At 50.3% G+C, this 13,026-nt stretch overlaps 1 protein-coding gene across 5 annotated transcripts; it reads left to right on the top strand.

The window, feature by feature from the left end:
• Window positions 1-2,592: 2,592 nt before the first annotated feature.
• On the top strand, window positions 2,593-11,636 carry LOC119842889 (early activation antigen CD69-like). Of its 5 annotated transcripts, none has more exons than XM_038371631.2 (6): window positions 2,593-2,716; window positions 4,176-4,736; window positions 5,523-5,627; window positions 7,476-7,645; window positions 9,343-9,446; window positions 10,860-11,636. In XM_038371631.2, the coding sequence occupies exons 2-6, from the start codon at window positions 4,544-4,546 to the stop codon at window positions 10,987-10,989; spliced, it is 702 nt and encodes a 233-aa protein (XP_038227559.1). In that variant the 5' UTR covers window positions 2,593-2,716; window positions 4,176-4,543; the 3' UTR covers window positions 10,990-11,636. The 5 variants fall into 5 exon arrangements, with proteins under 5 accessions (XP_038227559.1, XP_043353033.1, XP_043353032.1 ...); XM_043497098.1 differs by lacking the exon at window positions 2,593-2,716 and adding an exon at window positions 3,645-4,066 and having other exon boundaries at window positions 7,470-7,645; XM_043497099.1 differs by lacking the exon at window positions 2,593-2,716 and adding an exon at window positions 3,646-3,804 and having other exon boundaries at window positions 7,470-7,645.
• Window positions 11,637-13,026: the final 1,390 nt, after the last annotated feature.

Raw genomic sequence — 13,026 nt, 5'->3', positions numbered from 1 at the left:
ATCTGACTCCTCGATCCCACTTCCTTTACCCAGAGGCCTCCCTGCCCTCGAGGACTCCCCTTCCACTCTCCTGTCTGGCAGAGTCCTTGTAACCCCAACAAGGCTGGGCCCAGGATTCCTGGGGGGCTCTGTTAGGATATAAATATTCAGGCCTGTCTGTAAAGGCCTGTACTCTAAGAATTTTAGGTGTATTCCTATCACTTGGCTAGTTATAGAGGTATAAAAATCAAAATCACGGTCTGCCAGCGTAAGGTCCTTCTCTTACTGCGACAGTCTGAGGCCCTGTTCTTAGGCTGAGGCCTTTGGCTAAGCAGCAGGGGCAGCCATAAGCTGGGAAGTGACCGGTCACCTCCTCACATCCCAACATTGAAATCAGGTGCTATTGGGCTGTGAGGATACAATCCTGTCCTGATAATGCCCATCGCCTCCAGAGAAAGGGAAGTGCCTAGAAGATGTAAAAGGAAACTTAGTTTGAGAGCATCTTGTCTGGCAAGAACTCACTTATCAATAGCTGGGACCTGAAATCCTCACTTCTGTATTGTTTTGTCATTATAGTTCCCACTTTGCCATTGTTTGTCTGTATAACCTCTGCCTGGTTCTGCGATTGTTTCTGTCTGCTGTATAATTAATTTTGCTGGGTGTAAACTAATGAAGGTGGTGGGATATAATTGGTTACATAATCATGTTACAATATGTTAGGATTGGTTAGTTAAATTTCAGGAAAATGATTGGTTAAGGTACAGCTAAGCGGAACTCAAGTTTTACTATAGTCTGCAGTCAATCGGGAAGTGTGTGTGTGTGGGGGTGGGAATGGGAACAGGGAATGGGGGTGAGGAAATTGGAATCATGTTTTGCTAAGGGGGGGAATGGGAACAGGGACACAGGTAAGGCTCTGTGGTGTCAGAGCTGGGAAGGGGACACTAAGGAAGGAAACTGGAATCACGCTTGCTGGAAGTTCACCCCAATAAACATCAAATTGTTTATTGCACCTTTGGATTTGGGGTATTGTTGCTCTCTGGTCATGCGAGAAGGACCAGGGAAATAAGAGGGTGAAGGAATACGCCCCCTAACAGGCTCGACCCCCAGCCCTGCTGTGGTCACTTGGGACCGGGGCTAGGGCGTCCCCACTCCGGGGGTCTCTCTGCACTGGGCACGTCTGTGACCCCCTGACCATTACATACCAGTTAAAGCAAATGCAAGTTGTTTAATCAGCAATTAATATAAATTAATTTGAAAAAGAATCAGGAAAAGCGGGAAAGGTTAAAGGAGACGCATCAGCCCGCTCTGCGGCAGGGAACCTCACAAACAGCGTCTCTGGTATGTCCGGTTTCGGGGGGGGGGGGGGATGTTCGTGTGTATCAGCAAAAACAAGAGGCGTGTTTGGGCCGAAGCGCGGAGAGCGCAGGCGCGGGTGGAAAGACGTGTCCCCCCCCCGCCGCCCGCTCGTTAAGGCCCCTCGCTCCTGTCGCGTCTTTCCAGCCGCCCCTGCGCTCCCCGGCCCCGACGTGCCGCTTCGTCCCCCGCCGCGTCTTTTCTGGAGCATCCGGGCGGTTCCTGGTAGCTCCCAGGTCCCCCCCGCCGGCCTGCACGGACCCGTGCTCGGGGGCGTCTGGGCGAGCTCGGCCCTTTGCCCAGAGTCCCCCCTTGGCTGGCCCCCGTTATTCACTGCTCCGGATCCTGCTCCGAGCGCAGCCGGACGGTGCGTCCCCCCCCGAGCGCGGGGCTGTGGCTGGGCAGATAAAACACCGACACAAGCCAGCCAGAGTAACCCGACAATTCTCTCCCCAGGGAAACCCTTGAGTTTCCCCAGACCCCACAGGACGGGACAAGGAAGATTCAGTGACCTGGAGTTGATTTGGCGGGGAGGGGAGGGAGGGGGTTGTCTGCAGGGCGCGGGGGGGGGAGGGGAAGGGAGGGGTTGTTTGCAGGGCGCGGGGGGGGTTGTCTGCAGGGCGGGGGGGAGGGGAGGGGGTTGTCTGCAGGGCGGGAGGGGAAGGGAGGGGAGGGGGTTGTCTGCAGGGCGCGGGGGGGAGGGGAGGGGAGGGGGTTGTCTGCAGGGCGCGGGGGGAGGGGAGGGGGTTTGTCTGCAGGGCGGGGGGGGAGGGGAGGGGAGGGGAGGGGGTTGTCTGCAGGGCACGGGGGCAGGGGAGGGAGTTTGTCTGCAGGGCGGGGGGGGAGGGGAGGGGAGGGGGTTGTCTGCAGGGCGCGGGGGGGGGGCGGTTACCGGGTCTGTGAGTGGCCGGGTGCGGGCGGCGACTGTTGTCCCCTCACAAACACCGGGAAACCAGGACCCTGAGATTGACAGTCCCCAGGACCAATGGGGAGAGGCCATGGCTCCTAGTCCGCCTGATTGACAGGGCGAGCAGGCTAATCAGGGAGTCGGGAGGCCAGGCTGGGTCCTGTCCTCTGTGTGAGCAGAGACCGCCCCGGGGGAGGCGGGCAGCAGAGCAGGGACCCGAGCTGGGCTGGGGAAGGGGGTGGGGGTGGGGGTGGGGAGTCTGTGGTGCGGGGGGGGGGGGGGACGCAGGGCTAGGGCTGGGGAGCGGAGCCGGGCCCGATCCAGAGGGGCCCGAGAAGCAGCCCAGGGGGCTGGGGGCGGCAGCAGCAGCTTGGGATCCTGCTGCCCATTGGACGGTCTCCTTAGACCCGCCTCCCGCTCGTTAAGGCCCCTCCGGTCCTGACACGTCTTTCCACCAGAGATGTTACAAGGTGTCAGGTAGGGGAGAATCCGAATCCCTGTATGAGCACAGGAGACTCTAACCAGGGAAACGGCTGCATTTTCTCTCTCCCAGATTCCTGCCCTTGTAGCATTTTATGTCACACAATGGGACTCTCTGGCAATTCCCAGCTGGCTGAGGTAGCCATTTCCCCGACCCCCATGACCCCACGGCTCTGCTAATACCCTAGAGGAGCTGTGAGAGGAGGGGGCTGTTTGTTTAGCTGTGTTTTATTGGTTCATTGACAAAGCTGTTTGTTTATTGCTTGATCGAAATGACATTTCATTTCCGCTAGGGGACAGATGCTGTCAAGTCTATTTTGCAACAGCTCTCATTCTGACCCCCAAAAGCTGGATCTGAATCATTTCTCCCTCTGCCTCGAAAAGGCAGAAAATTCAAATCTGATCAAGGGACTAAGTTTTCACACAAGGCACAGCTAGCCTGTGGAACTCGCTGCCACAAGGTCTCATTGATTGATCTTCTTTTCTGAATCCTGCCAAGCTCTTAGGCGTTTATAGAGGTAATGGGACCATCCAGAGTTATAACAGTTAATATTAGAAAATAACCTGGAGCGGGAAGGGCTCTAAGTGGCAAGATACAAGCTCCAGCTTCTAACCAATAGGGGTGAGGAAAGAATCTCTCTCTGGGGGCAGGTGATTCCATCGCTGTCCAGTACAGGGGTGTCCTGTCCCCCCGCTGAAGCAGCTGGTGCTGGCTGCTGTTGGAGTCGCTCCCTTCAGATCTGCTCAGCTGGCAGCTCTGCTGCTGTCACAGGGCTCAGCTGGGAATCTGTGTCTGCTGCTCTCCCAGTGAGCTGTAGCTCACGAAAGCTTATGCTCTAATAAATTTGTTAGTCTCTAAGGTGCCACAAGTACTCCTTTTTTTTTTTGCAAATACAGACTAACACGGCTGCTACTCTGAAACCAGGGATGCAGAGACTTCCTGGGGCATCCCGCAAGGGCAGAGAGAGGGAACTGCCGTCCCCCCACAACCCCGCATCCAAAATTCCAGGCTCTCAAATTGAACCATTACGACTTCTTGTAAACTATTTGCATAAGGGGAAGCAAATGCATTCTTGCCAATTCAGGTGTGTCTGCAGAAACTGTATAAACTGACATAACCAGTCAGAGCTGGGGATCTTACCCCACTGATTGCAATGGAGCGATGGCTTATTTCACCAACTGGGGATCTAGGGTCAGTGATTTCAATGGAGCTGCCCCAATTCACACCAGACCGGGATCTGGCCCCACGCTCTCTACATGGAACTGACCCCACTCCAGCGCATGCATCCATGGGTTTGTCAAGTGCTTTGGGATCCTTCAGATGCAAATCCCTATAGAGAAATGCAGGTAGTCCTAGCACTGTCAGCTCTAACTGAGCCTGCTGCGCAGGGCTGTGGCTGGGCAGATAAAACACCGACACAAGCCAGCCAGAGTAACCCGACAATTCTCTCCACAGGTAAATCCTTGAGTTTCGCCAGACCCCACAGGACGGGACAAGGAAGATTCAGTGACCTGGAGTTGATTTGGTCAGTGCCTGCTAAGGCCTGTTTGACCCTGGGGATAAAAGCAGTGTCAAGGAAAGCTTTGAAACAGTTCATTCGAAAACAACCCAGACACCGTCTGGCAGGTCGGGGTATTCGGACAAAACTCACAATCAAATTATATTTGAAAGGTGTTTTTCTGATCACCCCACGTAGCCAAACCGCGCTTGAGCTGTAATCGAGTGAGCTGCTTTGAAACTGTCCTTAAGAAGGGCTCTGCCAGCACCTGCAGACCCACTGTGAACAGGCCTTAGTTACTGGTGGCTGCAGAAAGGTGGCTCAGATGAACGAGTCTCCCGTTTTGGAGTCCATGAGTCTTTCGGGGAGAGAGAAGATGTGCAACGAGTTGTCTTCTGTTGAGACAACAGAGCCAGAGCCAGACCTGGGTTCCCAGGAAACCCCAATGAAAGAAAACAGAACAACTCCTTTGACCGTCCCCGCACAGGGTGGAGAAAGCTGCACAATCTGCCCTACAGGTACAGCTGCCTCTTTGGGTGGTTCTTACACTTCTTCTTTCCACCCCGCATTAACTCCATGCGGGCCTTTATCTTCGTCCAGTGGCCGGTCCCTGTGAAAGACACAAGTCAGCTACGGCCTTCAAGATACCACGGCCTTTAGCCCAGGCAGGAGCAGTCTGTGTCTTTCTTTCCAGAGGTCCCTGCTCAATCCCCGCATAGTCACCCCACCTCCTCCATCAGTGCTAGACAGGCTGGTCAACTTTCCATCAACGTCTTCTGGGTGGAAAGTGCTTTTTTGAACAAGAATTTTTTTCCACAATTCCACAATTGTTTTGTTCAGAAGTTTTCAGGGTTTCAAATGGAAACAATGCCAGTCTTCGTTCCGGATGGACAAATTTTGGTGAGAGGGGAGTTTTGTGTTAGAAAATAAGAGAAGAATCAATTTTTGATTTAGGATGTCAGGGTCTCCTCCCCCCATTCTCTCCCCTTTTAAATATATACTTTCACTGGAAACATTTTCAAGGGGCCGGGGAAATCTCTGAAAACCTCAAATTCAAACCCACATTTTTTCGATTCTCTCTCCCTCCCCCCGACCCCCAAAAAAGGTTGAAAGGACTCTCTCCTCCCCCCCCCCGCCTCAAGTTGGAATGAAAATTTTCACTTCATTCACTCTAAATTTCTCTCTCTACTTGCAGAATATCCCCTGGTTTTAAAGGAGCTCCAGCTGAGGCAGTTAGTCAGTGTAGGGCCCCGTCCTCCCTGCCATAGCAGCAGCCTGAGCATTACTGGCTCCTTCTATTACAGGTTTGCTGTCTTGGTTGACATCACGGGCACATCGCTGGGCAGTTCCGAGTGTCGTTCTCAATCTCCTACTGAGCATCATCATCGTCGTCCTCATCGCCGTGTCAGGTGAGTGTGGAGCCCGCACTGACCCCGTCTCTGCACCTTACACTCAGTGCTCGGAAACGTCATAATCCCCCCCCACACACACTTCCTCTCCCCCTCCCCCCCGCAGCCCACCCCTGTTTCAACAGTCACATCAGCTCTGCTGAGCCCGTAGCATTTCTATGGGGTTTCCGCCACCCTCATTGTCCCACTGGCTGTTGGGTAACTCTGCTGTGTCACCTAAAGACCCCAGGGCAGTGAGTCACCGTCTTACCCCCCTGCCTGCAGTGAGAGGGAGCCGTACCTGCACCTGGCTGGCTGTCAGCTCCCTAAACCCATCAGCCTTTCAGCCTCAGAAGTCCTCTCCTCCAGGCTAGGCCAGCCCCAGCTTTGTCTTGCAGATTAACAATAGCTGCACCTCAGTCCCTGCATCCCTTTGCAGCATTCCCCTGTGACATTGTGACACCCCTGACACTGGCTACTCAGAGAAATCCCAGATCCTCTGCCCCCAGAGATGCATATGTCCCTGTTTAATAGTTTACTTTATATTGCTATATCACGCACAGCACTTCTGAGCACTGGGTCTACACTCACCTTTCCTGTCTATAAAAGCCACCTCCCGCCCACGCACTCCCCCAAAGTCCAGACTCTTGCAGAGCCGGTCGGCTTCACAGGAATGAGGATCCAAGCCTTCCTGAAAGCCACCCTGCTCCTCCTCGGTGGATGGATTCAGTGGGTCCACTTCAGTGAGAAGTTATTTAAAAACTCTGCTCACTATACAAAATGGTCTTCTGATCCCAATGGGCCAGCCACATTACCAGGTCAGGATTAGGTTGGATCTTACCCAAAATGCCATGCTTCCAGTCAATCCTTTAGCACCTAAAGCTAAAGGTTCATTATAAAGGAAAGAACAAGAAGAGAGTTGTTAAATGGTCAAGCAGTCAGATAGATACAGAGACTTCAAAGTCCACAGATCAGATTCTTAGCTGCATTGGTGTTTGCTGGCTGGAAAGTCCCCCTGGAACACATCCACGGCTTGGATGGGTCATTCAGTCCTTTGTTCAGAGCTTCAGTTTTCAGAAAAGTTCCTCCAGAGGTAAGAAGCAGGATTGAAAACAAAATGGAGACAGTGCAGCTGCCCTTTCTGTTCTTTTGCTGTGTGGCTGGTACTTCCTGTGTCCCAAACACAAGGTTCACAGCACATGACATGGAAAAGCCTTCAAGCTCTCTGTCCATCGGCCTGCCCCTATGTGTCTTGCTGACTCATAAGGTGTAGCCCCTGTCTCCTTTCCATGGGTTCATTGTACAGCCGATGACCCTTGATGGGCCATTGAGCAGGCTAGACAATGCTGATGCCAGTCTGTCTGGGGGTGTCACCCAGAAACAAAGCCCAAGTTTGGAAATACAGATATACCCTACACATCTAGAACTCGTAACACAAAAGTGATACAAACATATAAACAAGGTTATCGTACTTGACAAATCGTAACATTTTCGCAGCTACCTCACACGGCCTATCTGGCCAGCTCGTTTGTAATTTGATAATATTGGTATCAATAATATCACTAAGTGTTCCACGTATTTCATACAGTGTCACAGTCTGTGCCTGCAGGGGGCAAAATGGGGACCCCAGCAAAGGAGAGCAGGGTTGGAAACGAGACTCCAAATTCACAGCTGGTGTTGCTGTGGGGAGCTGGTGGGTGGGTGCTGGCCTCTCCCTGTTGTAAAGGGGAATGTGTCTAAGCACAAGCTCAGCTTCCCATGGTGTGGAGGGTGTGCGGTGTTCCATGGTGTGGTGTCAACTGGGGCTTGTTGCCGTGGCTACAGAGGGAGACGGGCAGATCTCTCACCCTGCTACTTTCTCATCTCCAGCAAAGAAATCTGAGCCATGTTCAGCTGGTCCTGCCTGCCCAGACGGCTGGATTGGGTACCTAGGGAAGTGTTACTATTTCTCAGAGACTGAAGGAAACTGGACCTACAGCCAGAACAACTGCTCTGCACTCGGTGCCTCCCTGGCTGTGATTGACACCCAGCAGGAAATGGTGAGACCCAGATCCTGGGCTGCACAGGGTGGGGATGGCAAAGGCGTCTTTATGCTGGGTTTGCCCTGGGGCTGTCAGGGCCCTAGATGCTGCTTGAATTTAGGGCAACTTCTCACATCCCAGAATAGCCAGAGTACAGAGTGCTCCACCCACTCTCCATCTTCCCCGTTCACTGGGGATTGAGTCCGAACAGTGTGGGGCTAATATGCCGACCCTCTGCTCCAGGGGAATTCCCAGCAGGGGAATCCAGTTGCTCTCCTGCCCCTTTATTGTGACAGGAGCAGCATTGCCAACCCAAGTGTTCAAAAATCATGGATTGAGACCCCGAAAACCATGAGATTGACTTTAAAATAACAGCTCTCCAGGCTTTTAATTTGTTTCCTGGTGTCGTAGCTTTAAGGGGTCACATTTACAAGTTTTTCTCTGCAACCATGAAGGCTAGAAACTTATGAAGACGAGTTTCAGAGTAGCAGCCGTGTTAGTCTGTATTCGCAAATTGAAAAGGAGTACTTGTGGCACCTTAGAGACTAACAAATTTATTAGAGCATAAGCTTTTGTGAGCTACAGCTCACTTCATCGGATGCATTTGTTTTTCCACCAAATGCATCCGATGAAGTGAGCTGTAGCTCACAAAAGCTTATGCTCAAATAAATTTGTTAGTCTCTAAGGTGCCACAAGTCCTCCTTTTCTTTTTATGAAGACGAGAGTCTCTTGTAATCACCTGACTCCAAGAGCTGGGGTGTTGAGAAAAACACCGAACAGCATGAGACTCTCAGTAAAATCACGGGATTTGGTAAGAATGCAGGAGTGCTAAAGGTCTGGAATGCAGCTGAGAAACTGAGCCAGGTAGCTGCAAAAATCAGAATTTAGTTGGAAAATTCTGATGTTTTCACATTTGTCTCTATCATAAGTTAGGACAAGAAGCTGAAATTCACAAACTTTTTACTTCGCATTTAGTTCCAGAAACGTGTGAAAATATCTGGTTTCCACATTTGATCAAACCAATTTCTTTCATTCATATATCAAAGCAGTTTGATTTGTCAAACCAAATCAAAACATTTTGCTTTAGCATGGTTCAACATTGAACAGCACCTCATGGGGTTTGTCGTTTGGGTGCCTTCTGCCCCCTTCTGTGTGCTGAGATTCCAGGTTGGACTAAATCTCCCATGATTCCCAGCAGTGGCTCAGCCAATAGGGAAACCATGGTGCATTATAGGAGATTTAGTCTGGGGGAAACCAACCCATAGCAGAGAATGGAGGTATGAGGCCCAAACTATAACTCCCATGAGGCACCTTGGTAACTCAGCTGGCTACGAAAGAATGTCAAACTGACCCGAAACAAAATCATCGCTCAGTGGAAAATTGAAACTTTTCAAGGAAATCAAAATTAAACATAGGAAAACTTCAACTTTATAGGAAACACATTTTCTGTCACAGAAATATTGATGAAAAATCTTCAGCCAGCTGTACAAAATACACTAGACTAGTCTGAGCACAATGTCCCTGCGTGAGATGACCAACCCATAACTCACGGAGTGGACGGGTGCTGCCTCTGAGTTTGGGATGTCATTTCTTGGTGTAGAATTCCCAGCCTGGACCAGCGCCCTGGGTAGCAGCCCAGAGAATCCCGTGTAGGTTGTAGAGATCCCAGAGACGGAGATGTGTAACGTGTATTTGCTTTTACATTTTTAACAAAGGATTTTCTGCTGAGCTATAAAGGATGCTTTGACCACAGGATCGGCCTCCGGAGGGAACCGGACCAACCCTGGATGTGGACGAATGGCACTGAATTCAACAACTGGTGGGTCCATTTCAGTTCTATTAACAGCATAAATGTTGCAGCTCGCATTTAAAACAGCAGTGTGGCCGTGTGATTAAGGCCTGGGGCTGTGACTTGGGAAATAGGGGTTCAGTGCCTGGCTCTCGCATAGATTTACCAAGTGATTGGGGGTGATTTGCTCGAGGCTGGATTTTCACTGCTAGTTGAAGTTGTGATGGGTTCAGTCACTGTGATCCCCTTGGGACCGTCACCTGATGTGCTAAAATTACCTCTGAGCCTGTTTTCCTTGCCAGCTTGGGACTCCAGAACCCTGCCTTGTTGAGCCAGACACGCTAACCTGCTGCAACACAGACCCAGGCCTGGTCCACGCCCCCAAAACTTCAGACTTTAACTGAAAACAGCTCAGCAGGTCACCTGTCTCCAGCACCCAGACACCCAGCCCCCAATGGGATCCAAACCCTAAATAAATCCATTTTACTCTCCATAAGCATATACAGGGTAAACTCATAAATTGTCCGCCCTCTATATCACTGATAGAGTGATATGCACAGTTGTTTGCCCCCCCCCAGGTATTAATGACTTACTCTGGGTTAATTAAGAAACAAAAGTGATTTTATTAAGTATAAAAAGTAGGATTTAAGTGGTTTCAAGTAATAGAGAAAACAAAGCAAGTTACCAAGCAAAATAAAACGCAACATACAAGTCTAAGCCTAATACATTAAGAAACTGATTACAGGTAATATCTCACTCTCAAAGATGTTCCAATAAGCTTCTTTCACAGACTAGAGTCCTTCCTAGTCTGGGCCCAATCCTTTCCCCTGGTACAGTCCTTGTTAGTTCCAGCAGACATCTAAATTGATAAGCAGGGGTTTTCTCATGACTGGCCACCCCCTTTCTCCTGCTCCACCCACTTTTATAGCTTTGGCACAAGGTGGGAATCTTTTGTCTGTGCTTGTCCCCATCCCCATCTCATCAATGGAAAAGTACAAGGATTAAGATGGGCTCCATTACCATGTGACATGGTCACATCACTGTAAGGCCCCTAGTCTCCATTCTTCCTGGGTTGGCCCAAACATACGCAGGAAGGTTTGCAGGTAAATAAACCATTTACCACCAATTGTCCTAGTCAGTGGGAGCCATCAAGATTCTAAACCACCATGAATGGCCCACACTTTTTGCATAATTCTAATAGGACCTCCGAGTGATACTTCATATTTCTAGCTTCAGATACCACGATACATGCCTACAAATAGGAGTAATATATTCAGTAGGTTATAACCTTTGTTATGATACCTTACAAGACACCTTTTGCATAAAGCATATTCCATCATATACACACTCATAAGCATATTTCCATAAAACGTATGGAGTGCAACGTCACAGCTGCTCTAATACTTGTGCAGGGTTTTTTATTATTATTTGTTGCTGTTGCAGGTTTAAAATAGTGGGAGGAGGCCTATGTGCTTTTGTGTACAATGCCGAAATTACCAGTTCAGGCTGCTCTAGGGAGGGACCCTGGATCTGCCTCAAACCAGCGGAGAAAACGGAAGGCAGAGCAAAGTGACTGTGACCTGGATGAGGCGGAACCTTGTCCTTTCAACGGGGCTGTCCCAAGCTGCCTCAATGACTGGGGAACTGGATGGGGCTGGCGAAAGGGGACAGCCCCAGCAGCAAGGAAGAGAGACGCTTGCTGAAAGACAGCATCTAGCTCCTCCCCTTGGAGCCTCTGGCACCCATTGGGCCATTTGGGGACTGGGGTGAGGATGCTGATTAGCCAGCATCCCCCAGCTCACTCTCTGGCACAGAGAAGGAATCTTCTGACTTGGAAATCAGAAGGGGAGCAGCCAAGCCTGCTGTGTCCCTCCTGTCAGGGGCCCAGGGCAGGAACCTGGCACGGGCTGTGGCTAGAGGCCAGTGTACCAGCTGGGGCCATCGGGAGGTGCTGTGGCCCCTGCAGCCATGCGATGAAGGGGCCGGTGTGAACCCCGCAGCCTGGCGCAAGGACGTATGAACTCTGCTGTACAGCGAGAAGGACTGTTGTGCAGGCCCTCCTGAGCGCTGGGAGAGCGTGAAGAGATGCCACAGACAGGAGGGGATGGCTGGAACGTGCTAGGATAGGTGTGTGTGTGTGTGTGTGTATACACACGTGTGTACATAGATATTTGTATAATAATACACCAGCTCCGAGAAGGGAAACTTTTATTTTGTAAACATAAGTCCTCATGTGAATAGCTCCTCCCAACTGAGGAGGGAAACTGAGGCAGCAGCTGCATCCTCCCACCAGGGCTGTGAGCTCCCCTCCCCACAAGGACTAATGAGCTGAGGCCAAGGTGAGTGTGTCTCTTTTTCAGTCATCATTCCTGTCTTTCCCTCTGTCTGCCGGGGAGGGGCTCCCCCAGAATGAGGGAAAACTCTGCCCACCAGGGGGTGATGTGGTCTAGGGGAAGGGCACTGCACTCGCTGGGCTTTTCTCAGATCTCTGCCTATAAAGGGCAGGGCTCCGTACTGGTGTCTGTGCCCTAGGGAAGAATGGGTCTGTCACGAGCCCACTGGAGTATGGGGGAGAGAGATCAAAGAGCCGGGCTGTTCTCTCTCTGGCCAGGTGCAATCCCCACGAACCATTCCTGATGAGACAAACTGGGAACAGTGACACACACACACACACACATGCTAACCACTGTGCTAAGCCTCAGGAAGATACAAATAATCTTTTTATCGGTCATAGTTCCCCTCCCCACTCTGAACTCTGGGATACAGATGTGGGGAACCACATGAAAGACCCCCTAAGATTATATTCTACCAGTTTAGGTTAAAAACTTTCCTAAGGCATAAATTCCTTTCCTTGTCCTTGGACAATATTGCTGCCTCCACCAAGTGATTTACACAAAATTCAGGTAAGGGTCACTTAGAAACCCTGTCCCCCAAAAAATATCCCACCAAGCCCCTTCACCCTCTTTCCTGGGGAGGCTTGAGAATAATATACCTACTAATTGCCTTAGCAATGTGAGTACAGACCAGACCCTTTATCTTTGGGACACTAAAATCAATCAGGTTCTTAAAAGAAGAACTGTATAATAAAGAAAAAAGGAAAAGAATCACACCTGTAAAATCAGGATGGAAGGTCACTTTTTACAGAATAATAAAAAGATTAAAAACACAGAGGAAACCCCTTTGGACTCAGCTTCACAGTTACAAAAACAGGAATAAAACTACCTTTGTAGCATAGGAAAATTCACAAGGTAAAACAAAAGATAACCTAATGCATTTCCTTGCCTTACTTACAATTTCTGTAATTTTAGATGGATCATTCCAGATATATTTTCAGGAGATGTTGTATCTGCTTGGTCTCTCTCTCTGTCTGGAGAGGCAACAATAAAGAAATTCTCTTCCCCCCCCGATTTGCAAGTATCTTCTTGGTCCTTCTGGTCAGGTGCCCACTAGATGATTTGAGCTACTTAACCCCTTAGAGATAAAGTGATTCAGTACAGCTGCCAAGAAGGGATTTTATGCTACCCTTTTCTTTATATTTATGACCGTATCACATCAGCAGTTAGAGGCTCCAGCTGAGATCCGGGCTCCATTGTGCCTCACGCAGCCCAGA

Source organism: Dermochelys coriacea, chromosome 14 (genome assembly GCF_009764565.3).
Source record: "Dermochelys coriacea isolate rDerCor1 chromosome 14, rDerCor1.pri.v4, whole genome shotgun sequence".
Taxonomy (NCBI): domain Eukaryota; kingdom Metazoa; phylum Chordata; order Testudines; family Dermochelyidae; genus Dermochelys; species Dermochelys coriacea.
The sequence above is the reverse complement of the archived record's forward strand: the minus strand, read 5'-3'. Positions and strand labels throughout refer to the sequence as shown.